Below are 26,638 nucleotides of genomic sequence, written 5' to 3' on the forward strand. Positions count from 1 at the left end.
GGATTTAAACTTAATTTATTGAAAATCTCAGTTTTGCATAATTCAGCATCTGAAAGTCCTAAAGCATCTAAATCTGAATATAAAGTCCTTTTAAGAAAAAAGTTTAGATTTATATTCTCCTTGGTTTGTTTTATACAATCAAAAGCAATCTAGTCTTCAAAAATGAAACTTTATTTAGCTGCAAATTTACATGCCGAATCCTTCACCTATGAAAAAACCATATTCCAGCTGCCCAAGTCAAAGCAGTTATCTTTAGTTATTCCCTGATTCATTTTCTATGATGAACCTTATATAGGGAGAAAATTCAGTCAGAGCTCTTAGTTGCACAATAGAAATTTCTTCCAGATAAACTCTGCCGACAACTGTGTTACTTTCCCTCTACCAGAGGCTGGGATGTGTAACAGGAGAAACTGCTGTTCAGTCTTGCATCTTTGATCAGGGAAGTCTGTATTCATTAGCAGCTTAAGCTAATACACCACTGTTTTGCCAATGGATGTATAACCACTGTCAGAGGCACAGGAGAGCAGCTGGAGAACCTACTTAATCCCTTGAGGTGCCCTTGGAAAACCTGGCAGAGCTCATCTCTGGAGGTCTAGTTGGAAATCTAGAATCTAGTAGCTTTGTAAGAGGTAGATGTCTTAGTCACAGCTTTACAGAGCTGATTCAACGTTTTGCAGATGGTTTGTAATATAACACTCATGGTGATGCAAGCAAAGATAGATCTCCTCTTCTAGCAAAAGGGGCAGAGACCTAAGAATCTTTTTTGCCTGTCCTGAAGGGACCTGATAAAATCCTTGGAAGTTGACTTCAGTGAGCTTTGGCTTATGCCGTGATGTAGACTGATGGTATACAGGTACTGGGAGATACACAGGGAAATAGCAGAAAAGTATTTACCACTAGCAGAAAGATTAACTTTTCCTAGACTTTGTCCTGATGTCTATAATAGGCCTTCTAATTCCAGGTAATTCACAATAGAAAGCATCATGTGGAAAAAACATATGCAGAACCCTAAAAGGAAACAATGTTATTTTGCAGAAAGAAAAAGCAGCTCAACAGCCTTTGGGGCTCTTTATAACAACTTCTGTAAAGAATACATCTTTTTATTATAAAAACTATTTAGAAATATTATTGCTAGGTCCCACTGGCTGAAGTTGAAGCTGAAGTGCTGTTTCTATGTACTGTAGCCCTTGCTAGCATCTGCTTCACTTGAACTAAATGTTTCTTCATGAACCTACTTGACCCTGTTTTATCTCCATAAAGTAATTTTTGATAACAAAGTCTCAAAATCGTAATTCTGCACTTCACACCCAGGTGATGCAACAACAGGCAGAACACCAATACATGCACTTTTTCAAAAACACTTTTTTCAAAAGTGTTTTTTAAAGCGTTTTTTAAAAATACTTTTGTGGTGAAATGGAGTTTAACACATTTATACAAGAAACTTCAGTGACTTGGCACATGGTAAAAATTATTAACTTTAAACTATTAAAAAAAAAGTTACTTCTCACACACCAGGGGTTTTGTCAAGAGTTCTCAATATCATTACTACATTAACAACTAGTTCATCTAGAAATTATGTATTATTGATCTGAGGATAGGTTTGCCTTGGTTAAATGATTATTACATAGTTGATCCTAAATCTGAAGCCTGTATTACTGCATATGTATTCATGCTTTACTCATATGAGCAGTGTTTCTATATCTAGCTATTCATATGAACTGGGTGTAGTTGTACAATTAAGCTGTGAGGGTGAGCAAAATGGGAAAGTTCAGGTGAACACCTTTGGGTTTTCATGCTTATGTAAATCACCTAGTTACAGGAAACTGCTAGCTGTAGTAGACAAAAACTAATACAAAATAAATTGGCAAATAACATGGATTTAAAAAAATTAAGGTAATATTTTCAGATACTATGATACCCTCTAGCCCCCTTATTAAAGGACAGAACAATATGAGAAATGACTTCTTGAAAATAATCTATTATCTGAGGTAACAATAACTAAGAGCTGACAAACCATACTTAAAGGTGTGTGTGCATGTGTTTGTATACCATGTAGTCACTTGAACCTCGTGTAACAGCCAAAAAGAAAAATAGGGTTGTACAACTACAGGACAAAGATTTATGAACAGGAATTGCACCTCTTTTCTCCAATTCTTTTCAACACTGACTCAATATCACATTGGTGCTTTTTTAAAGTGCTGATGTTAGTCATCTGTCTATAAAAACAGTTCTTTTTCTCATGTTACCCCAGTGCTGAAAATTTTTACAAACACGTAACTTTTAAAAAATAAATGACAGTAATTACAGACCACCCCTTGGGGCCCCAATCCTGTAAACACTTAGGCACATATGTAAATTCTCACAATGTTTAACAGCAAATAACAAAACCATGTCTAAGCTACCATTTAAAATTTTATGTGAACATGAAAAAATGACAGTATTAAGATGACTTTCCATACGCACCAAGCATCCTCTCTGCTATTTATAAGTTAGTTACTAACAAAAATTAACAAATGCTACATGTACAAAAGAAAGAAATATTTTTAGTAGCACTTGCAAAAAGTGGAAGAGCATGGGGCAAGGGGTTTTGTTTATGTTAAGAAAAAAACAAGACCACCCCCACCACAAAAACAACCAAAAAGCCCACAAAGTCAAAAGCTGGAGTCTACTGCCTGTTCAAAAGACTGAAATGTCATGGTTTTCTTTTTTTCTTTTTTTTTCTTCTTCACTGTAGTAGCTTATTGCTCCCCCTCTCCCCCCTTACCTGTTACATTCATACTGAATATTAAGTTCTACTTTTCCTCTTATCTTCAAAGAGACTTTTCAACATGTAAACCTGAACAGCTGATACCACCACCATTACTCCCAAGTTGACCATGGACCAGAAATTCACTCTGTCAAAGTTGCTCTCTTGTATATTTCGGTCACGAGCCTCAAATGCTCTGAGCAGGGTCTGAATCTGGACACTTTTGCTTAATCTGGCTTTGACACTGTTGATGGATTCCTGGTGAATAACAAAAGAGTAGGAGGGGGGGAAGGGGAAAAAACAAAAACAAAAAAACCCTTGAATTAAATTCATAGTTTGCAATACATACAAAATACCAATACGCTTACCAGCTTTAATTTATTTTTTTGCCAAGTAGACAGAATTTTGACAATAAATTGAGACGAGAATTGGAGGTCCAACGAAGGACACATTGCATCTCAGGGAGCCAAAGGTCATACATAAACACTCTGGCATTAACAACAGCAGCTCAAGATCTACTCCTTATTTTATATTTACAAAGTAAACCCCTGGTTCTATAATCTCTTAAGGTTTCATCCACAATGTAACAGTCATAACCTAAAAGCTGATCTGATGAAGTGCTGATTTATATTTGTGATATAATTATGGGACCCTGAGGTAATTTTTACTAATAAGAACAATGTGTGCAGTAACAGGAGGTTGCAAATTAAAAATAATAAAAGTTAAACTCAGTGGTAACGTGTTCTCTATATGGACATTTTTTCTGTTGCATATTTAGTCAGTATTTCAAAAGACCTATTTTTTGAAGCCAAGTAATTCTGATCATACTAAAGTTCATACGTTACACAATAAGAAACATCAGCCCTACAAGAGCTTTGAAAATAAGAAAACATTTTCCTCAGTAAATATTTTATCTTTAAAAAATTAAACTACTAAGAATTTATATAAGTCCTCACAGAATTTGCCAGTAAAGTAATAACTTGACCAAGTAAACAATGGCATCAAATACTAATGTTAAATTTATGAAACTTACCTATTTTGTAAAATCTATAAGGCCCTCAAATAAAGGTAAGTTCTGAATTTTTTTCCTTTTGGAAGAGATACCAGTATGGACACAAGTAGCTACCAAATTAATTCAGGTATTGCTTGTGATTACTGTGGGATGGATTTTCTTCACAATTTCCCCATAACCTTAGTTTATTTCTAATTGTCTTGATTTCAATCTGGCCAGCTTTTCCAAGTCTGCGTTTGGGTTTAATTATTTAAAAGTGCATTGTACACTGTAAAAGACCTTAACCATTTTTTTGTTTTGATGTTGAAAAATCTGCATGCTGTTGCTTGCAATAAATGATTTGATGTTCTGTTCTGCATACCAGTGCATTCAGTGTTTGAGGATGTTGGTGTGTTTTGGGGTTTTTTGTGGTGTGGTGTTTTTTGGCTTTAAGATAGCTGTTGTCTGTAGTTGAGCAAACAATGGCTTATGCATCCTACCAAGCACTTCCAACAGTGGTACAAGAACACCAACTAATCCTCTGCTTCCAGAGTAATCTCAACATTTAATGATCATGAATTACCATGGAAGCTTGGACTGGGCAATAGTCTTCATCCCACATCCAAATCAGGTCAGAATACAATTAAACCAAACATTACCATTCATAGAATGTCTGCAAAGGGGAACCTGCAGTATGGTATTAATTAACTCCTGTCCCATTCATCAGTTTGAAAAGATGGAAAGAAAAAAGCCTAATAAATTAATACATAAATCACTGAAGACAGAAACACTAATCCATACACTGGTTGGGGCACTTCAGCAAAGATAGGAAGGAGAGGCTGACCCAGTACTTTATTTTCAAACACTGACAGAAATCAATGCAGTTATTTGAACTATATCACTGGGATTAAGCAATATTTTAACAGTACATATATTATGAACATAAATATTTGATTTGTTGCTGCTAGGGAAAAATGTCCCATTTTAGAGTAGGAAGAAAGGAAGCTGAATTGGAAACAGAGTGACTTTAAGTGCTAGGCAGTTTCTTCTTGCTGATTAAGCATCTGTTCTCAAAATATTCCAAGCTTTTGTGTGGAAATGAGATCCATGGTGGTAGGCCTTATGTATGTACTCAATATATGGAACTGGAATAGTTTCTAGCATGGGGCACTAGACCAAGGCAGAATGGCTAAATGTCACTGAGTTTTTTTTCTGAATGTTCTTACGTTCAAATAAGTTAAAGACCAAATACTAACCAGGATGTCTTCCAGTTTCATATCTAGGAGATCTGTGCCTGTAACATACTTCTTCCAATCTTCCTGATCGTCTCCGTCTTCTCCCATATTGTCCAGGATCAGTTCAAAGAAAATCACCTTTTCAGAAATGGTACTGAATGTGTTGTCAAAGCAGAACATGTAATCCCCATCTTCTGTTTCTACCCTGTATATATAAGCAAAATGTCAAACTACAATTTTTGTGATGATTCTCAAAAATGGAGGGTTTTGTAAGCAAACATTTCTCCTTAAGACTGACAATCACACTCTTAGAAATAACTGAGTATACTTCCTATGTTAAAATATGAACTCATAAGACACGTAACAGATTGCACAGTCACAGCAAAACAATCCCACTGCCTCTAAAGGCTTAAAATGATGAAGACAGCAGCTTACTTTAATTTTCCTGTATTAGGATTTTGAATCACTGTTAATCATTGCAGACATATGAGTGGAATTCTTACACTCTCTAGTAAAAACACAGTAATTATGTTTTGATATAAGGATTGGAAAAATAGGAGACTTCTCTGATCTTTGGATAAAAATATGTATTTTTTTATTGTAAAGAAATGTAACAAAAATATCCTTTACTTCATGGTAAGCTTCGTGTAAGAAGCATTCAGTGTTTATAAAAAGATAACTGGTACTCTCAAACTGTCCTATTACAATGTCCTTTTGTAACAGTATGTCCTAAGTAATACAAAGTACTCAACCTTTATTTTAGTTATATTTGGTAAAGAAACCAGACAAATACTTATGTAACATGTCTAAGTCTGAAGATTTTAAACTTACGTATGAACTCCATCTGATTTTCTTTCATCAAAAACTAGAGTTTCACCTTTTGGAGACAGCAGATGAAAATCAATGTCTAATCCTGCTCCATCTAGAACCTATGAAACAAAGAAAAAAAGGCTCCAACCAGTGGAATTTCTGCTTACAATGCTGACAGAAATGCTTCTGAGTAAGAAAAAATTTTTAGGTAAGCGAACTGACACAAATAATCTGTAAGCTGAATCTGTCTGTAGGAATTCACACCAAGTTAACTGGGAACAGATTAACAGTGGTTCAACCCAAAAGCATTTTAGCAATTTCAGATCTTAAGCCGAATATAAGGTAATCCTGCAGGGTTTATATTGAGCCTTTGCTAATTGTTTTTAAGAATGTGTACAATTTTATCAATGAGCAGGGTTACACAACCTGTAAGACTACCAACAGATGGCTAAATCTAACATTTCTATAGAAGGTATCTTTGATATGTAAATGCTAGTTCAGGTGGAAATTTTATAAAAAAGATATCACTTCTATGTACATAAACATATATATATATATTTAAGCAAGGAAACAATTTATTCACTGTCATCCTAATATGTTTTTGTTGGGTGAATTACATGTAGAAGACACAAAGAGGCTTCTGTCGAAACTACCACAGAATGTTCTCACATTTTACTGCAGATTTAAGGTCTGAATTCCCCCAGGGCATTCTTTTTTCTCAAAGAAAGAAGGAACTGAAGGCATTTAGCTTCCTTCATAATAAGTGTACACATATGACAATACTGTGCTGCTTTAACTGTATAACAAGGCAACAGTTGTATCACCACATCTATTGCTTTGTTGAATTTATCTGTCCAGAGGATAATAAATGTATGAGGAGGCAGAGAGGGATCATTTTCATGACTGTTACTTAGGTCCACTATAAGGATTTTTCTGCTTGTTTGCTTGTTTTCCAGTGGGCCATTTGAGTATAGTCTGCTCCTGCTGAAATTGAGGGTAAAGTTTACACTGTCTTAAAGTGACACTGGAGACTTAGCAAAGAAGAGAAAGGACAAGGAAAATTAGTAGCTAGCAGCTATGCAAATTAAGAACTATATATAAGGATATACCTTTGATATGATACAATCTAAACACCCAAAAATGTTTTTCATATTAGCATAGTGGTTTTTGCATTGTCTTTGGTGATTTGGTGACTGACCTGCATCTCTGTATTAAATATTCTTATGCTTTAGCCACTAACAATTCCAGATAACTAAATACAAAATAATTCTCTCTCTATTAACATACAGAGCTCCTCTCCTGCACTCTCAAATAGAAAGTGCTCAAATTTATGCCTGAGTAGCAATAAATTCACTGTTTTACACATTTGTTCCTCTAAATAATTTTAAAATTTTCATGATGGTTAAAATAAAATCCTATTTGGTCAGTGCAAAACTATCTTCTGTCTTGGTTAGATTGAGTTCTGAACACCTCAATCTTTCATTCTTGTTCAGTTCTGCATGTAACAACAATTAGGAAATAATCAGGAATTTCAGCTGAGCCAGATCTCATCCAATTCTGAGGAACAGTAAATAACAAGATAGGAAAACATTCACTGCTGCTTCACTCACTGTCCCTCTTCTACTGAGTAAATAAGGCTTTTATTTTAAGGAGAAAAAAAAAGTAAAAAGATAGCCAAAGATCTCTCCCAGAGATATCTTTGTAGCTCAACTCTTCCCAAGAGGAGCATCAAGACTTTAATGTCAATCTAGTTAAATAAGACTCTTTTTGGAAAACTTTAATGATTGTGACAAAAGCTGTTTAACATTATAGATAAATAAGGGGGTTGTGCATCAGCAACAATTTTGCTTGTGCTTTATAGCTATTACACAATGCCAGACGCTAACTTTGCACACGCTTGACGTTCTGAAGGATGGCAAACTGACATCTTGTAAAGTAAAAAGAAAAATTCTGCAAGAATAATTTAAAACGGGCTATAAAGGTATTTTTTCCTGCAAAAGATACAGCTTTTAGCAGCATGCAAATGCACCGTGGAGATGTGAGCGCTACCCCAGGCCACAGAGCCCGGCCCGGAGCGGGACGTGTGGGGAGCGGGACGGCCTCGTGTCCCCGGGGCCGCTCGGATCCCTCTGACACCCGGCGAGGCCGCGCCAGGCGACTCCAGGCTCCAGCCCTGCCCCTGGGCGAGGGGGGGGGGAAGGCCCGGGAGGGGGCAATGAGCCCCCGGCAGCAGAGGCGGGCGGTGCCCCCTCCGAGCGAGCTTCGCTTCGGTAAGAGGGAAGCGGCAGCCGAACCGCCCCAGCACCGCCCACGGCCCGGGAACAGCAGCACCACCGCCGCGGCAAGATGCGGGCCCGCCCAATTCCCGTCAGGACTGCCCCGCGGGGAGGCCCCTCGCCCTCCCGGGGCCGCCCCCGCTGGGCCGCCCGGCCCTGCCCGACCTGGTACTCGAGCTCCAGCGAGGCCTCCTTGCGCATGGGCTGGTAGAAGCACTCCTTGCGGCCGGCGGGAAGCGTGAAGGTGAAGTCGCTATCCAGGGAGGGGCTGAACTCGGCGGTGCCGGGCGGCGGCAGGAGCAGGGCCAAGCACCCCAGCGCCAGCAGCAGCAGCCGGGACCGCGGCGACGGCCCCATCCCGGCAGCGTGCGGCGCCCGCCCTACGCCGATCGCCCCCGCCGTCCCGGAGCGAGTGAGGGGCGGGTCCGGACCCCGGCGGCGTGGGCGGTGCTGCCCCCGCCCCTCGCGGGTTTCCCCAATCGGAGCCTCCGCCGTGCAGCCCCGTCCCTCCCGCAATGCACCGCGGCGGCGGGAGGCGGTGGCTCCGCTGCTCCGCCCCGGCCCGGCAGTGGCGGCTGCGCACGGTGAGGGGCGGCTGCGCATGCGCTGCAGGAGCCGGGCGGGCCTCGTTCTCAGGGCCCGCGCTGTTTGAACGGGTTTGGAGGACGGGACCTGGGAGCTCCCGTACAGGAGGCGGCGGGGCGCTTGGGGTGGGCTCCGGGCCGCTGCCGGCATTTGTCTCTTCAGAACCGACGGATAGCGCATTTCCGTCCCTTGCTGCTCCTCGGGGCGGTTGTCTGGCTGGCTGCCTCGGGCAGGGTCTGGCGGAGCGGCGCAAAGGCAGAGGAGGCATCGTAGCGGGGGTGGGAGGCGGAGAGACCCCGGAGCTGTGGGAGGGAGCCTTGGTTTATCTGCATGGTTGGGCCGCTTCCCGTCAAGATGTCTCGATACCAGTCTGCAAAATCTTACTTGCTGTGCTGAAGGCAGCTTCTCTCTTCTAGCAGCTCCCATCCTCACTTCTGTCAAGGCCTTGTTACTCTGATTTTTAGAATTTTGCTGGCAGTTGGGCAGTAAGGCGACCCTTGTGTATTCGCCGTGCAAGTGCTGTTAGCGTTGCAGGCACCCTGCCAGTCGCACGGGATTCCTGAGGTGATCGAGCTGTGTTGTGAAAGAGACTTGGCAACTGACTTAAAACAGGCTTTTCCAGTTTTCTTAAGTTACAATTCGTGAAGCTTTCTTTGTGAATGCACGCAAAAGTCCTTTTCTCAAAAAGCACAATTTGTACAGAGTGAATGTGGGAAAAGTTAGTGTGCGAGGCATTTGTATCTTTTTTTTTTTTTTTTTCCTTTTTTCTATTTGTCTTATTTTGGTATCGTTAGAAGTGTCTTTGCAAATAGTATTCACGTACATTTAACTATATTTTGATATTAAAGTATTCTATGCATATGCGTGAACACCAATGGAGTATAGTATGTGTACTTGCTCTGAAAGTGGTGGTGCTCCTGAAGATCTTGCACATTTACAGTCGTTATGGAATCAGCTGAAGAGAACTGAAGAAAACCTACAAAGTGTAGAGGAAGAGCTTTCTAGGTATGAGTGCATTTGGGAATGACAACAGCCTATCTCTTGTAGTGTAAATCTCTCTTGTTCAGAGATATAGGTCATTTCAAGTAGTTCCTTTTGTGCATTTCTTTTGAATATTCTTTATGAAAAATTAAAAAAATCTAACAAAATGGTGTAACAACTTTTTACTCTCCCTACTAGCACTAGTACAAGCAGATGTTATGGACAGGTCTTCAATGAGGCTGTAGAGTTTACTCTGGAGGACTTACTTCAGCTTAATTGCAGCTATCAAGGCTTTTCTGACTGTAAGAAAAAAACTCTGACTGTAAGTAAAACCTCTGTCCAGAATTTTCCAAGAAAATCTGAAGTAAATATTACACTTCATTACTTGTTTTAGTTACTTTGATTTTTTCTTTGTTATGAGTATTTTTTTGCTTTTAGGGCTTGGAGTGGATACACTCTAGCATTGGGCAGTTATATTAACTGAACCTTCTTAATCATAATATGATCTAAATACTTTTGTTCTGCTGCTTCTATTGATGTATAGATTGCTGACACATGCATATTTAAGTGTGTGTGTATGTGTGTGTGTATATATATATATATAAACTTTTTTTATGTCTAGCCTTACTCAGTATTCACTGCTTCTGAAAAAACTGCAGAAGAAACTGAACATCTTAAGGAAAAGCTGCATGCCCTTCATGAGCAAAATGCATTTTTGACTTCTCAGAACCACTACCTGAACAACAGAGTGGAAGCAATGAACTTTGAATTGATACAGTCAAAATCAAGAGTAGGTGTCTTTTGTGTGTTCACTGAAAAGTAAAACAAACCCCAAACTCAAAAAAACACCACAGTGCCAAGACAGTAAAAAATAAGTAGATAAAGAAAATGTTTGACTGTTTGACATGGAAAGAACAGATAGTGGAATATAAACTTCTGGGGAAGAGCAAGACACAAGATAAACATATGAAGAAATGAGTCTGCTAGACTGCTTATCACACTGTAATAGTGCTGGGGAACTGAAAGTTCCCATATTAAGTAGGCAGAAAAACAGAGGTCAGTTTGTTTAATGAACAAACATCTACAATAAGGTTAAGAGCACTGTCATCCGGTAATCAAGTTGTTCTTATGTGTCTCACCTGAAGATTCACATGCAAATGATAAGCCCTAAATATGTTTATATTTCAGATTTCCCATCTTGAGTCAACTTTAGCAACACGTTTAGTCAGGATTCCGAAGCTGAAAGAACAGATTTTAAACTTGGAAGCTGAAGTTTCAGCTCAAGATAAAGTCCTGAGGTATAAAGTGTACTTTTAAATCAGTATTTCATTGTGGTCTGCTTGCTAGTTCAGTCTCTTTTGGGATGACATAATTACTGGTACTGTGTGGGTCATATAATCTCGAGCTTGGAACTTTTATTTTGTAACTTTTATATAGGAGAAAGGAGGTTTTATTTTGTCCTGGATGTACTTGAAGAAAAGAATTAAAAATAATAAAGGCCGGTAGAAGGAATCAGTTAAGAATGTACAGTAAACATGAATGTGCCCTTATAACTGGCTAAAGTGACTGCATGACTGTATTTTCTGTAGTGGACAAGTGTACATATTTACAAATATGACTGTGCAGCATGTAGTGTAAAGGACTCTTTATTAATTAATTTTTTAATCAAGGAAAATGGCCAAATAAAGCTGAGGTAAACAGAGCCTAGAGGCAGTCTAGAAGACATACCTGGCTGTCAGTCTGTCTTGCAACCTCCTTCTATATAATAGTCAATTAATATCTCAATAGTCCATCTTAACAAAGGCAGTAAAGATACTTTCTTTCATGTTTTAGTGTAGTTTCCCACATGTGTATCCTTGGCAGACATACCTATTGCCAGAATTGCAGTGATTTCTATGTTTGGATGTCATGGCACAAAACCAGCCACCTGGGGTCCAGTTGTGACACCTCCTGCCTATTGATGAGGTTTGGGCAGCCAAGTCTCCAGGCTGCAGACATTCTCCTTGTGAGTCTGGAGACTATGGGTGTTCCAAAGCTAGGTTGGAGAGTTGCAGCTTGTTTGACTAGTGCTTCTCAAACATCACGTGCAGTAAAGAACAACAGAATCTAGTTTCTTTACAAAAAAGTTCCTATTTTTTATTTGTGATTTATTTGCTAGAGATGCGGAAGATAAACTGGATCAAAGCCGGAAAACAGAAATGGAAAGAGAAAACACATTGCAAAGGTATAAAAAGGACTTCAAACATCTGAAAATGGAGCTTGTAGAACGAAGCAAGCAAGGAAAGAGGTAAAAAAGAAATTTTAATAAATTAAATACAGAATAATATTGCAGAAGTGTTTATTTCTATTGGCAGATGTTTGTGGAATCAAATTTTATCTCTGCTTTAAGGATTTTTTTTTTTTTTAATGAGGAAGTTCAATGTGGAGATACTTGTAACTTAAGGATGCACTTATTAAATTTTGAAATTTGCTGATAGTTTAGTATAACAATTGTATACTAGCAATTGGTTTATCACATGTACCCTTGTACTTAGCTTTGGTGAAGTCACACCTTGACTATTGTGTGCAGTTTTCGGAACTGAAGTATAGGAAGGACCTTGAGGTGCTGGAGAGGATGCAGAGGAGGGCATCGATGCTGATTAGGGGTCTGGAGAACAGGTCTTAGGCTGAGGGAGCTGGGGCTCTTCAGCCTGGAAAAGAGGAGGCTGAGGGGAGACCTTATTTCCCTCTACAACCACCTCAAAGGAGGCTGTAGTGGGGTGGGTGTTGGCCTCTCCTCCCTAGTGATGAGTGATAGGACAAGAGGAAGTGGGCTCAAGCTGCACCAGAGGAGGTTCAGGTTAGATATTAAGCAAAATTTTTTTCAGTGAAAAGACTGGTGAAGCACTGGAACAGGTTGCCCAAGGAGGTGTTTGAGTTGCCATCCCTGGAGGTATTAATAAAACAGGTAGATGTGGAGCTTTGGAAGGTGATTTAGTGGTTACGGTGGTGTAGGACTGATGGTTGGACTTGATGATTGTGAAGGTCCTTTCAAACCATGATGATTCTATGTATTTTCCCTTCAGAATAGATGTAGTGCAGTGGAGAGCTGAAATCTGAAAATCCAGAATCGATTTTTCTGAAGTTATTTTTTACTTTGTCCTGTGTTAACCTAGAGTGTATGCTAAGACTCGGTATTCAACAGTACAGAGTGCTGTATTTTTGTGGCTGGTGTGAAGAAAGTGTTAGAATCACTATTTAATTAAGAGAACTTTTCATGTTATCCTTAATCTTGTCTATATGGTAGTATTGAAAAGGGTGCTTCTTTTACTAATGTCGGTGCTATCTCTCCAGTATCTTCCAAATAATTTATTCTTTGATCAGATCTTCTTCCTGCCAGTCTCACTCTAATTCTATCATGTGAACTTCCTTTAGTATCAAAATATTTTCTATTTCCCCTTAACCAGTTTGAATTTTAAGGACCACTGCTTTCTATCCCAGTCCCTAAATTGGGATTTTACTGGTAAAGGAGGATGATATGAATCAAACTATTTTTGAAGGGGAATCAAAAGTGTTTATTTTTACATTCTTAGTCTTATTGGATTTTATTTATGGTGACATGAAAAACAATATTTCAAATTAATTTATGCATCATTTGAAACTTTTTATCTAGGATTTGGAAAGTTGGAAGAAAGGTGGTTACCTGGAACAATTAATATAGAAGTTGCTTTTAGTAACTGGAGGAGATAGTTAGAAAATTCCTGAAATTTGTTATTTTAAAAGTTGGTTTGCTTCTTTGTAGAGCAGAACAGCAAAGAAATGAAGTTTTGTTGAATGTGGAAGAGCTGACAAGAGCTTTCAAAAATTATAAAGAGAAAATAACCGAAAAATTAGAAAAGGTAAGTTTTCTCTTCACTTGATTTTGGCATTCTATTTTGGATTTTGCTGCTTCTGATAAGCTAGGTGGCAAACAGGAACAGCTTCATCAGTGGATCAGTGGTATCTGCTTGGTGTTGGTGAAGTCCTAAGTGAGGTGGGGTCTGGCTAAGCAATTGTTTGTGGTGATAACTTCAGTCAGATTTAAACTACTTGCACACCGTCTGCATTTATGAGGTAGCCCAATACTGCTGCTATTTTTTCTGTCTTTTGCTTTCCAGCTGGGAACTTTACATTTTAAAAGCATATGATCCTTTAAAAATACCTCTTTTGGTTCCATCTGTGTAATTTATTCAATGAAACATGAGCTAGAGAAGAGCTAAAATGAAAATTAAATCATCTCCCTAACTTCCAGTGGACAAATTTGTTACTGTTTCCTGCCTTAAGGGAGGGAAAAACACAGGCCTGAGACAGTTTGATCCTATTGAAAATTATTTGTTTAGTCTTCTTTTCTTTTGGAAGGAAATTGCCAACTACAAATATACCCTAGAATTATAAATATTAAAAATTTAAATAACATTACTTATTTTCCCAAATGACAGAAAAAGAGAACTTTTTTTGACCTTCTCTTATTCTTTACAACAGTGAGCAACAGAATTATCTGCAGGCTTATCTAAAAGAAAAAAACAAATAGTGTTTATAGTATTATTTTTTAAGAAGCCTGTTGAAGCTCGGAAGCTTAGGTTATTGTTGTACAGTAACAAAAAAATTACATTTTAAGGTTAAAGCTGAAGAAGTAGTCTTGGGAAAACGATTACTTGATTGTGAAAAAGAAAAAGAGAAGCTGAATGAAAAGTGTGTGAGCTACAGAAAGGATCTAGACATCCGAGAGGAGCAATTAAGGTAACTCAAAGGCTTTCAAAAAATCTCTGTATGGTTATTTGAGAAGAAACTGCATGTTACAGCTGTCACTGCTGCTGCTCAGCTCACATAGTTCAAACCAAATTAGGGCTAGCATCTGTGAGCATTTAGGATCAGCGTCAGCAATACAACAGAGAAGCCATAATACTGAACAGGTAAAAAGTGTTTGCAGGGGCGGGCAGTTTGTGAGCACATTTACTCAAGCTCCAACCTGTTTAACAGCTCCCTACGGGTCTCCCGTGTTAGACTGCCCTCTTTTGTCTGATCACTTGCACCGCGTTTGGCACCCATCACGACCTTTGGGCTAATTCAGTTTGCTAAATCAAAAGGTACCTATAAATGTAAATAAGTTATAATGGGCTAAAAATACAATTAACTTGTTATACAGTCAGATATAAGGGGACAAAAGTAGGATCCCTCCTTCTCTTCTGTTAGTAGCAAAATGCTAGACTAGCTGAGTCTCAGTACATTGTATTAATATATTGTGATTTTAGGTATCATTATGTACTTATTTTATCCTGTTTGCAGAATGCTTGGCTTCAGCACACCTTGATCTGCTTCCTAGCAGTGATTCTTCCAATAGTGCATAAAACCACTAAGTTGCTTAAGAGTGAGAAGTAGTTTATTCTCTCCTTTTGTTTGCTAATAGCAGTTTCCATCTTGGTCCATAAGAACAGTGAAAGCTTAGTAAAGCAGTGAAACCCATTCTGCCCTTCTTATAGAACTAATCCTAGCTTTTAGGAGGGAGGAGTATGGTAAAACAGTGTAGTTATGGTGCATTCTTCTAGTACTTTTAATGATGACAAGTCTCTGTGTAGCCATGCTTTTTAAATGGATATACTTTTTTAGGCAATTAAGGGAAGAGAATCGTAGTACAAAAGAAGAAATTAAGAATCTAGAGGCAAAGAAGACTGAAATGGTATCAATGCTGACTCAGTCCAATCAGAAGGTCGTTGAGCTTGAGAGAAAACTTGGTGAAAAAGAAATGGCACTTAAAGAAAAAAAAGCTCTAATAAGTGAAAACGCAGAGCTGCGAGTGCTTATTGCACAGCAACATGGCCACTTGAAATTATGCCAGCAAGAAATTGAAGATTCAAGGGAGGAGCTCAGCATATTAGAAACAATTATTTTCCAGTTATCTCAAAGTACATCTAACGAGGTACAGTAACTGATACATCCTTGAAAATTCTATTATGTATCTTGAATAATAACTGGCATTTCATGGAAATCCTGTGATCCTGAGAAATAATCTGAGTGAAATATCTTTGGTTTTCAAGATGCGTGGATGTTTACTTAAAATATTTTACTTTTGTTTTCTTATTCAAGAAGTAGGAGTAAGTGCTTTGGAAAGGATTAATCAGCAAACATTTCCGATTACACTTGCCATCCTGCTGTTCTGTGTATTGATCCTTCAGAGATCTGTATATTCTCTAAAACATGATGAACTGTATGACAGAGCTTCTTAGTGGAACAGTATGACATTTCCCCTCTGGCAGACTCATTGTGTCTCACAGCCAGAGTTGTGTTAATTACAGCAGGAGATGTTAGCAGGAACTTTTGCTGGGAAAGAGAAGGCCTATATTCCCTGACTGTAAATGAATATCTGTTTTACCAGGATAAGCCCTGTCTTATGAGCCTGAAGCTTGTACTGGTGTAGTTTATCACTAAACTGACTGATTGGGAGAGTCATTTAAAAACCCCAAAGTTGTGAAATTACTGGGGTTACTGGAGGAACTGTTTGGGAATTCAGGAAGAGCTAAGGAGGTATATGAGGTCAGGAGTACAGGTTGCATCAGATATCTTTACTTTTGAATTATAAATATGGGTAGCTGTAATGAAAGCAAAATAAAAAACATGCTTTCTGTATGGTTTTGGAACTGCCAAGGTGACCTCTGCTGAAGAGAGTGTAGTAATTTTGTTTAAAAATCATGTTTTGGGTTGTGACCATAGACTTTTATTTGGAAAAGCCTTAACAATTGTTTTATGGTCTTCATTTGGAAAATACATTTACTTTTCTGGAAAATCTGGGATTATTCTAGTAATCTAATGAAATGCTTGGGAGCACTCTGTACCTTGAGGAAAAAATGGTATTAAATGCAGTGATTGCAATCTGAAAAGAAACATGGTGTGGGAAGTTCAAAGTGTGGAATTACAGATAGTGTTTCAGTTTATTTTCTTTAATTTATCACAGCAAAAGTGTTCATGTTTCAGTACCTGTACAAAGATATTTAAAGGAATGGTCTCTGTTTCAGAGGGCTTTAGTGCTTATATCTACCAACGTAAGACAAACACACAGTTCTTCTGCAAGAACTCAGGAGAAAATTTTAATGATCAAGTTATCTGAGATTTTAACATGCAGACTTAACACATGAATTAATCCTGCTGTGACGCAATAAAAATTTAGTTTTTCACTGATCTTGGTTTTCCCTTAACTTTTAGTTTAAATGGAACCAGTTGAAACACCAGTTATCCAGTTCCTCAGCAAAAGAAGCTCTCTCTGAATCTTGTGAATCAGATAAATCTGTGATTGCAGACCTGAGGTACAACTTCCTGGCTACTGAATTATGGCAAGAATAGGCAGATGATAAGGTGGTATTAGAATTAGCATGTAGAAAAAATATTAAATAATTGTTGTCTCCTTTATAATAGTAGTAAACTGGCAATGGAAGAAACAGAAATTCAGAAGCCTTGTGGAAACTTAACTGTGTGTACCGGAGCTGAGCATCTTTCTGAAATTAACGAAGGGCAAGAAAATAGCAGGTTACGTGGTCTGGAAATGGAGCCTGTCAAATTGATCAGAAACCAAGGAGGTAAGCTTACTGAAACAGCTGTGCAGCTCTGTCTGAGCAATCCACAGAATAGTTTTTTGGTAGGGTTTAAATTGTTTCTGTGGTGTTTTTAAAATATATATTTCCAAGCAGCATTTCCAAACATTTCCCCACCCTGGAATTCTGGAAATTGTCATATTCTCCAGGCACAATATTTTTTTTCCTTTTCGTAGTTAAGTTACTTGTTCAGCAATATCTGGGCTATAAGTTGTGTTGAAATATAACTCTATTTTTTCTTTATTCAGGTTATGCTAAGATCCATGTTTTCTTTGATTATTTTTTTTTCCCTCTGTATCTTGCCGTTGCAGAATTTCTGCAATTTCTTCTGCTAATATTATTAGAACTGCTCCATGAAATTACTTCAGGACACCTATAGAATGATGGTATATAATAACTTTTTTTCTTTCTTTGCTTGTTTGTCAGGTTTTTTTGTTTGTGATGTTTGTTGGTTTTCAGGAGTCACAGCTTTGAGTTAAATTATGGAGAATAAATAAATAGGCTTGCTTCTGAATACTATACAAGTTAGTTCAACATGCTGTTACCAAACTGTATTTCTCCCCCATTCGGTTTGTGGGATTATTTTTTTGAGTGCTCGTTTGTATGTCCATTTATAAATTGACCTTAAATTTACTTTTTCTAATTCAAGAGAGGAGAAAATGTCAACAATTGAAACTTATCAGCAAACAATTTGAAAAGGAGAGGCAAAGATTCCAGAAAGAGATAGAGGAGTTGCGCACTAAACTAACAGAAAAAGAGGACGAGAATTCTTCTTTGAAGACCAGCATGGCTCAGAGAACCACTCAGTTTCAAATCATTCAGGAAGACCTGTTGAAGAAGGCTTCAAAAACGAGTAGCTTAGAGAGAGAAGTAAGTTTTTAGCAGTACTGAAAAATCACTTTTCGTTTAGTTCAGTAATCAAAGGTAGTTAAGTTATGGAAAAACTGCATTTGCCATATTAATTTGAAAATCTGTCTTATCTAAGAAAAATCGGAAATAAATTTTTGAGCAAGAAGAGCAACTTATCAGCCTTTAATTTGTTAGTTACGAGCAATCTAATTTTAAAGCTGATGGAGTTGGTGGGCTTTACAACTACTGTTTGCATTTGTTGTGTGGAAAATATGCACGGTCATGTTGCTTGGTATGGTTGAATTAATGTGTAATCTTAAGAAATACATGTTGAAGGAACAGTTGTATTTTTCCTCAAAAAGTTAGTACAGTTGCCAGAAATTAACAGACTTACCAGGAAGTCACAAAAGAAAGAACTGAAGCATTGATTAACTCTTCTCTGGTTGAATAAGTAAAATACAAATGCTTACATTCTGGTGCTAACAGAATTCCAGCATAATGGGATTTGCAGTATTTCCTAATAATGCCCTAATTATTTCCTAATAATGACTATAAATTTTGTAATCTAGCTAATATGGCAGTGGTTATTACCATGAATTGGATCAATTTGAGGTAAATTATGCTGAATTCTTCTTTGTAAGCAATAAAGTTTAATAGATCATACAAAAATTTTTTTAAAAATTAAATACTAAGAATAGTAGTAGCTAAAATGGAATTTGTGGTAAGACAGTATATACAAATACTTGAATAAATCCAAAAGACTTGTCTTCATGCTGTTTTGTGCAATATTTAATTTCAGATAAAAAAGAAATCCTCTCAACTTTCTACACTTGAGAAACAGTTGGAAGAGAAGACTAGTTCTTATTCTGCTGCTGCAACAAGAAATACCAAGTTGGAACAGGAACTCATGGTAGAATATTCTAAGTGAAAATCTACATTTATGTAAAAAGACATAAATGGAGATTAATTTTAAGTTAAAGCATTATTAACAAATTAAGTAAGCATAAAGTATTATGCCATGTATTCAAAATGGGTAGGCTTTCAGATCTGAATAATCTGTGCAGTTTTTAGACAGTGCAGTTTCTAAAAAACAAATCTTGCTTCAAAAAAAACTCCCTTTTTTCGTGCTTTTGAACATGGTAACTTATTAATGGACACATTACATTTTATTTGTGGTAATACATGCCATTAGAAACTGGTCCTGTTGAGAACAGTTGTAGCATTGCCATTTGTTTCGGTGAAAAATGTGTACATCTGTGAATAATAACAATAAAATCTTATAAACCGTAATAAATGAAGAAGGTGATTGAACACTTGGAGCTCTGTAAATTCCAGTCTGGGTATTGTTAAGCCAGCTTAAGTTTTGGGAACAGGCCTAAGTTTGCTAGAAGAGGGAGCTTATGTGGTTCCTTTCAGAGGGAAACCTGTATTTCAAAGATTCCATCTATCCACATGAACACAATGTCTTTTTTTCTTTGTCAGAAGTTCCTTACTTTAGTTACTATAATCTGTGCCAGTAGTGCCCCTTGGCAGACACCTGGTGACTGCCTCTAATGTCATTCTGTGCCTGTGTCACAGGTTTGGCATCCTTTGAGATGTATCATGCTGTGTAACTTCAGTATATTCTGTGTTAGCTTTTTATGAAATCTAGGAAATAGGTTGTCAAATAAGATACTATTTAATATTGCAGCTAAATATCTTTACTAAGTCCCTTTTGTTGTTGCTGTTTCCCAGAGGAAAAACAGACGCCTTCATGAGTTGGAAACAACTGTCAGCAAACAACATGAGCAAGTAACTTCTGCTTTTGAAAAAGCAAAGCTGGTTCATCTTGAGCAGCACAAAGAGATGGAGAAACAGATTGAACTAGTAAGCCCTTCCTTGTGTGCTAGTATGTATGAGTGATACACTCAAACTTTTTTCTATGTTAATTTCTTTGTCTTTTTAGTAATTCTGAGGTGGATGTCTGATTAAAAGCTTGCATCTTCTCCCTGCACTTTTTGATTCCAGATCATTGTTCATCTAGCATTACACAATGTCATGACTACTTCTATTTGTATCCTCTTTTCTGGTCCACTGGAGAGAAATAGGAACTTAGGAATAATAGTTGTTCTTTGCTCTAAACACATACTAAAAATAAAAATTATAGCTTTTTTGCCTACTGGGTTAAACCAAGATAACTTGTAACAATATTCTCTCATTTGCTGAACCTGTGTCAGCCTGAGCCTTGTAAGAATCTGTGTTCAGGGAGATCTTTTGGTAGGTTTTTCAGTATCTGTAGAAGAATTCTGTTGCATCATGTGATTAGAAATTCTGATTTCTATTAGCTATTTCTAGCTGTTCAAGCAGCTTGTCATCTTTTACTAAAGAATATATGCAAGTCTTACTGTCTTCATTGATGACAGACATTCTGCCTACTCTGATTCTTCTGTTGCTTTAAAGATACTGAGAATTTTGGAATTTCTTGATATTTTTAAGACTGCAACATTGCGGATGGCAGGAATGTATTTACTTTGCATTCTTTACTGATGTCGTGAGTAGAACCGAATGGCATAAATGTGCAAAGATGATATAAAATGACATATGCACAAATTATCTGAAAAAGTTTATTGAAATAATAAACCATTAATTACTTACACACAGCTTAAGACACAGCTGGAGAAGAAGCATCAAGAATTCACCCAACAAGAGAAAATAATATCTATTTTGCAACAAGATATTATACATAAACAGCATCGCATACAGTCATTGGATGGGATGCTGATAGAAAGCAGAGAGGTAAGGTTGGCTCTTTAAATACAAAGGTTGACTTTAAATGCAAAGCAAACAAGTGACTAATAATGATGAAAAGCATATTCATAAACCCATGGAAAAACTGGCAAGATTGAATGATACTTATGTTTTAAATTTTAATTCCTGTTTGAGTAATTGACTGAATCTGGTGTGTTCCCCAGCTTCTACTACTATGTATTGTAAAAACTTCAGTGACCTTTCATTATTTTCTGTCTCAGCATTGTGTTTATGCCTCTGGTTTGTCCCTTGGGCTTCTTGCTCTAATCAGAAAAAAGAGATCTGGATAAAGAACAATTGTATCTCTTCTGCACTAGGTGGAAAACCAATAAAGTTCTCTTGTGGCAATGTTTTATTCCTTTTAATAATTCCTTCTGCTGCAGAATATGAAGGGACACCTACCAGAAACCAAGTTCTCTTCAGAATATGATGTACACAAATACAGTATGCAAGCAATTATTTTCTAAATGCATCAAAATATATTTTTTCTGATTACGGGGTTTTATTAGTTAAGTTACTGTTACTTTATTTACATTTTGGTCTCTTGAAAAAATAAAAATATGTGTACAAACAGGAAATGGAAAATCAAAATGTCAAGAAAGAGCAAGGATTGAAGATGCTGAGAAGTCAGTTAACAGAAGAAACAAACAAAGTTAGTAAGGTCTTTGTAATATCCAATATTTAATTTTAAAGTTTGAAGTAGAGGTATATTTCCCTTTATCCTCTACAGAAAAACTGCATTAATGCTGCTTTGTTGAAATTTGTTTCACATTAATATTTCAGAAGTCATTAACCTGAAGTCCTTCCATTATTTTTTAATGATTATTTTTAATTAAGTATGGTGAAACCTGCATTAGCAGGTTATGCCATAGACAATTGCTTTATAAAATTACTGTAGTTACAAATTGGGCAGATTTGTGCTTGTACTCCTAAAGCATGTTATTTATGAAAGACTTGTCACAACTCACATATTTTAATTCCAAATTATATTTATGCAATTCTATATGTAATATAACATGGTGAATTAATTATTTGATATTGGGCTTATGTTTGCTTATAAGTTGTCTTATCTGGTATGAACAGTTTAATAGATTGTAATTTAATTTCCAAAATTGAAATTTCTGAATAGTATTTCTGTTTTAAAGTTTATTGTAATCTGCCATGTCTCCTTTAATACTCTTTAGATAAAAATATATCTCTGCAGGCTTCTTACACAAATATGTTTTAACACTTTTTTTAGACTGGTTAATACAAAACATGCCATGCAACTTTAAGTAATCTGTTGCATTCAACTAGGTGAGACAACTTGAGTCGGCACTAGACCTATGTAAGGAAGAAGTTGCACTGTATTTGAGTCAGTCACAAGAAAATAAGGACATATTTGAAAATCAGCTCCAAAAAAAGTCTGAAGAGGTAACAGCTTGTTTTAACAACTCTTCTGTATTGCAGAGAATGCATGTTATGAAAGATTTAATCTGAAAATATTTCTGTGAAATAAGTTACGAAACTTCTACAGCAGGAACTGTGAATATGAAGCAAGCTGGGAAAAGACTGTGTTGTGAGGCTGAAGGACAAAATCCTAAGTAAGAAACACCAGTTAAGCTTTAGGGAAAAGAAGTACTAGAACAAATGAATTGTTGAAAGAAGTAACAAAATCAGAATTAGGTGAGATAAAGCATTATTTTGGAAAAAAGTTGAGAGAGCCCTATTCCCCCGTGTGAACTTAAATGCACATAATTAATTTGATTTCAAGTACCTTAATGGAGAAATCCTGGGTATAAGAAAATTTTTATTTCAAAGTAAGAATTAAGTTAAAAATATTGTTAGTATGAGTTTCTATTTGTGGGGATGCCTAACCACATGAATTTATTATCATAGTTTGCTATTCATGTCAGGGCTGCCCTACTTGCTGAGAGACAGACAGGCTTTAGTCAGCTGGAGATTACTATTAAAGGAGCAACTGGATTGGAAGGCCATGGTCTGTGTTATGCATAAGCCCCTGTGATATTTAGTGATACTTTCTAAGCCTCAGTATCTGCTGTTCTTATACTGAATATGAAGAGACTGGATGTGGTGTGAAACTCAGTATTAGCAAGTGAGAATAGAATCTCAAGGGGAAAACCAAGGATTTTTTGAGAAATAATGAAGTGACAGGAAGGAGTTCAGTAATTTGGAATGAGAAGGTTTTTTTATATATGTTTTCAATTTTTTACTAGTTTAGGTATATTTAGAAAGCAAGAAGTGAAAATTCAGGGTTATATGTTACTTTTCTCTCTTTATAAAGTACAACTCAGTGATACAATTGAGATGTGTTATTTACTATTGAAACTGTAATGGAACTAAATTAAGAGCCAAAAGTTTTATTGAATCATAGGTATGATTCTCTGCTCACTAAGAATGAAGAGAATAGCTGATGCACATAAAATATTGTAATGGAAAACCAATTGTTTTTTAGGTTTGTTATTTACAGAAAGAAATAAAATTGAAAGATCAGAATATTCAGGACACAAGGGAACAAAATATTCTCCTACAACAAACTTTGCATCATCAGCAACAAATGTTACAGCAAGAGACTATTAGAAATGGGGAGCTGGAAGATAGTCAAATTAAACTTGAAAAACAGGTACAGTGTGGTGTGAGAGCTGTCTCTGTAAAGGCAGCTAATGAAATGCTTTTATATGTTTTTGTAATACTTTAAAAATCTGAATAGTTCTCTGATAACCGAATTGATAGTTATTATTTTAGATATGTGTTAAAAAAGAGTTTGGTTTCATCCTAAGCCAGATTCTGTGCTGTCAAATTGTAGCTACCATTAGAGTTGGTAAGTACTTGGTACTTAGTACTTGGAAAATCAAAGCCTAGACTGCAAATGAGAGGTGTATTGAAATTCAGAAGGTTGAATCTTATATTTACTACAAACTATGTGTCTTTCAAATGTGACTGCAAAATTCTAGTTTTAAAGTATATACAGTTTTACACTATAAAGAAATGCATTGTTAAAATTTCACTGTGTGAGTTTCAAGACAAGGATGTGTATTTCTTTGTCATTTAAAACTACCAATACTTCTAATATACCATTTAAAACAGATATCCAGCTTGGAACAAGAGCTTCAGAAGCAGAAAGCATATGCAGAAGATGAGCTGAGAAAGGTAGAGGGGAAACTTCACCTAGCTGCTCAGGAAGCAGATTTGAACAGGCAGAAGGTGGATGAACTTGTTAGTACAATCAGGTAGGTTTATAATAACTGAGAGGTATATTCTGCAGATAGACATCTCAGTTCAGAGAGCAGTCTTTTGAATGGTATTCATCTGTGTAGTCATACAGTTCAGTGTCTGTGTGAACACAGACTGGAAATCAGAAGGGAGGTTTAAAGCAAGCAGGGGCTTGAGTTTCTGGGACAGTCTGCCAGTGGAATGAATATGTCCTGGCAGTGTGTTTATCCTTAAGAAGATGCTTCATAATGCAATTCAATTCATAAATTTTTCAAGTTGCTTGTAATTCTAGGTAGCAGATGGTAGGAGAGCTTGGTAGTCTTAAAGAATACAGTTTTTATTGCAAGAAAAGCCTACTTAATGTGACTTCATTCACAGCATGTAAGGACATATGTATGCTGCTTCTGGTACTACAAGGTTTTCTTTGTTCTGATTGCTTCTTCTATTTAGACAAAGTAAATTGGAGATGGCTCAGTGTAAGAATGAACTTACTGGTCTGGAAAAAGAAGTAGTGCAATTAAAACAAGATGATGAAAAGAAAGCAATGCACATAAATCAGTTGGATATTTCTTTGCAAGAAGCACGATCAGAGCTCAGTGATAAAGCAAATAAGGGTAATTTTGCTGTTTTGTTTCTCAGATTTCCTTCATAGTACTATTTTTCTGTAGATATTAGACATTTTCCCTTTCTGTTTTATTGTCAAGTACATTCTGTAGTGTTTTTTAAAAAAGGTCACAAACTTTTTTTTATTATACCTTTGCGAATTTTCACTTTTGTGGGATGTATCTTTAATCCAAGTAAAATGAGGAAGTAGTTTTCCCTGTAAATTGGTATTGCAGATTCTGTATGTGATAATGAAACAAGACACAGATTTAAGGAAGACATATGCTATTCACAGAAGTACAGCTCTTTAAAACTAACTGAAAACTTTTGTAGAGATTCTATGGAAATAGAAAACTTTTCAACTCCTTCTCTATTTAATTTAATTTTACTGTTCTTTTATAGCAGAGACTTACTAGCAATTAGTCTTGAATTTTGCATACTGCTACATATTCCATTATTATGTTGTTTCTGTACTTTCTGCTTGGCCAAATGTTTTTAGATTAGCCTCACATTTCAAGTCAACTATAGATAATGAGCTGAATAAAATCGGCAAAGATTTGGGTCCCTTGAAACAATTATTATATAACCTCAGAAGTCACTGGTTTTTCTAGATTGTCCTAAAAAAATTGAATTTGAAAATTGGCTATGACCGTGGTGCTAGTGGGCATCATAAAGAACCTGATTTACTCATGGTTAATCATTTTGTGTTTTGTGTGTGAAACAGTGAATGATTTAGAAGATAAATTGCTTCAAAGTGAGACTTGCCACAGAGAAGCCTTACAGAAAATAGTAGAACTAGAATCTGCATTAAAGAATGCCCATGGAGAATTAAAAATTACTACAATGCAGCTTCAGGAATTGCAAGGGGCATTACAGAATGCACAGTCCTCTCTGGAGGAGAAACACATTGCTATTGTGGATCTAACAACTGAGCTCAGGTAAGCTGGTATCTTTTCCATCATAAAAACTTAGTTTTGTTTATTTCTCCTTGGGAATAGCAAGTATTTTAGTCTTTTTAAAAAAATATTCTTAGCATCTCTATATAATTTTTAGGTAGGTTGTGGCTGTGAAATAACTTGATACAGTAACTTCTTGGCTCGCTTTTAATTTTTAAAAGTAGTGATGAATTTTTGGGGGGTGAATTCTGTTTCAAAAATCTGCTAAAATTATTTTCTTAATACCAAAGCTGTGACATAACTGTAAAAGCAATTACTTTCTTCTACAATGATACTGTCCAGTTTCCTTTCTGACCATAAGTTAACAATACTTTCTTCTGTACTATTCTTTCTTAAGAATATGTCCTGATAACCAATTAAATCACTTGAAGTTGTTGGGAAATCTACACTTGGAGTATAGTTAATGTAATTATTCTATTTGGATTTGTGCCTTTGCAATCAATTAATTGATTCACTTTTTAGAGTAATTTGGCTTTAGGTAAGTAACAAATAATTTTCAATCTGAATACTTGATGCTAAGCAATGGAATGTACATTAAGCAATTAAACATGCAAGAATTTCAGGTATTGCAAGAGAGAAATTGAAGACAAAAGCCAAGAACTACTTGACATGGACCAGGCATTGAAAGAAAGGAACTGGGAACTGAAACAAAGAGCAGCTCAGGTCAGAGAATTTTAAGTTTGTTACCCACATTTATTCCTTTACTCCTGTTATGTAGCAGATAACTTATAAAAGGCATTAATAGCCTTCACATCTAGTTCCAAACTGTAATGGTAATGTAGCCACTGTGTCAAACTTCAAATCCAGCTGTAGGTCTGGCTTTAGGTTTTGATACCCATCATGGAAAAAATTATTCTTTTGTCACTTAAAATTGACCTTCTAATAGCTACTTCCTGCAGGAGTTGCAAACTTCTGTATTTTTTGAGGCTTGAAGAGAAAGACGGGTGTGGATTTAAAAAAAAACAAAACAAAACAAAACAAAAAAAAAAAACAGTTCAAGGAACT

The 26,638-nt window shown here is 36.6% G+C and overlaps 2 protein-coding genes across 2 annotated transcripts in view; one reads left to right on the plus strand and one right to left on the minus strand.

Moving 5' to 3' along the window:
- On the minus strand, positions 1 to 8,673 carry TMED5 (transmembrane p24 trafficking protein 5). Its single transcript, XM_071750751.1, has 4 exons — positions 8,224 to 8,673; positions 5,804 to 5,901; positions 4,994 to 5,177; positions 1 to 3,004 (listed from the first exon to the last, which is right to left on the minus strand). Exons 1-4 carry the CDS (start codon positions 8,659 to 8,661, stop codon positions 2,786 to 2,788), a joined length of 939 nt encoding a protein of 312 aa, XP_071606852.1. The 5' UTR covers positions 8,662 to 8,673; the 3' UTR covers positions 1 to 2,785.
- CCDC18 (coiled-coil domain containing 18) overlaps positions 8,523 to 26,638 on the plus strand; it is a 21,414-nt gene continuing 3,298 nt past the window's right edge. The window contains exons 1-22 of the mRNA XM_071750719.1: positions 8,523 to 8,642; positions 9,492 to 9,648; positions 9,823 to 9,946; positions 10,247 to 10,414; positions 10,813 to 10,922; positions 11,783 to 11,911; positions 13,406 to 13,502; positions 14,261 to 14,382; positions 15,250 to 15,559; positions 16,840 to 16,940; positions 17,050 to 17,210; positions 17,875 to 18,095; positions 18,874 to 18,984; positions 19,809 to 19,940; positions 20,715 to 20,849; positions 21,436 to 21,513; positions 22,158 to 22,274; positions 23,317 to 23,484; positions 23,949 to 24,091; positions 24,525 to 24,688; positions 25,402 to 25,615; positions 26,197 to 26,296. Coding sequence (XP_071606820.1) covers positions 9,518 to 9,648; positions 9,823 to 9,946; positions 10,247 to 10,414; positions 10,813 to 10,922; positions 11,783 to 11,911; positions 13,406 to 13,502; positions 14,261 to 14,382; positions 15,250 to 15,559; positions 16,840 to 16,940; positions 17,050 to 17,210; positions 17,875 to 18,095; positions 18,874 to 18,984; positions 19,809 to 19,940; positions 20,715 to 20,849; positions 21,436 to 21,513; positions 22,158 to 22,274; positions 23,317 to 23,484; positions 23,949 to 24,091; positions 24,525 to 24,688; positions 25,402 to 25,615; positions 26,197 to 26,296 — 3,036 coding nt within the window. The 5' untranslated portion in view covers positions 8,523 to 8,642; positions 9,492 to 9,517. The remainder of the gene's footprint in view (positions 8,643 to 9,491; positions 9,649 to 9,822; positions 9,947 to 10,246; positions 10,415 to 10,812; positions 10,923 to 11,782; positions 11,912 to 13,405; positions 13,503 to 14,260; positions 14,383 to 15,249; positions 15,560 to 16,839; positions 16,941 to 17,049; positions 17,211 to 17,874; positions 18,096 to 18,873; positions 18,985 to 19,808; positions 19,941 to 20,714; positions 20,850 to 21,435; positions 21,514 to 22,157; positions 22,275 to 23,316; positions 23,485 to 23,948; positions 24,092 to 24,524; positions 24,689 to 25,401; positions 25,616 to 26,196; positions 26,297 to 26,638) is intronic.

This window comes from Heliangelus exortis, chromosome 8 (genome assembly GCF_036169615.1).
Source record: "Heliangelus exortis chromosome 8, bHelExo1.hap1, whole genome shotgun sequence".
Taxonomy (NCBI): Eukaryota; Metazoa; Chordata; class Aves; order Apodiformes; family Trochilidae; genus Heliangelus; species Heliangelus exortis.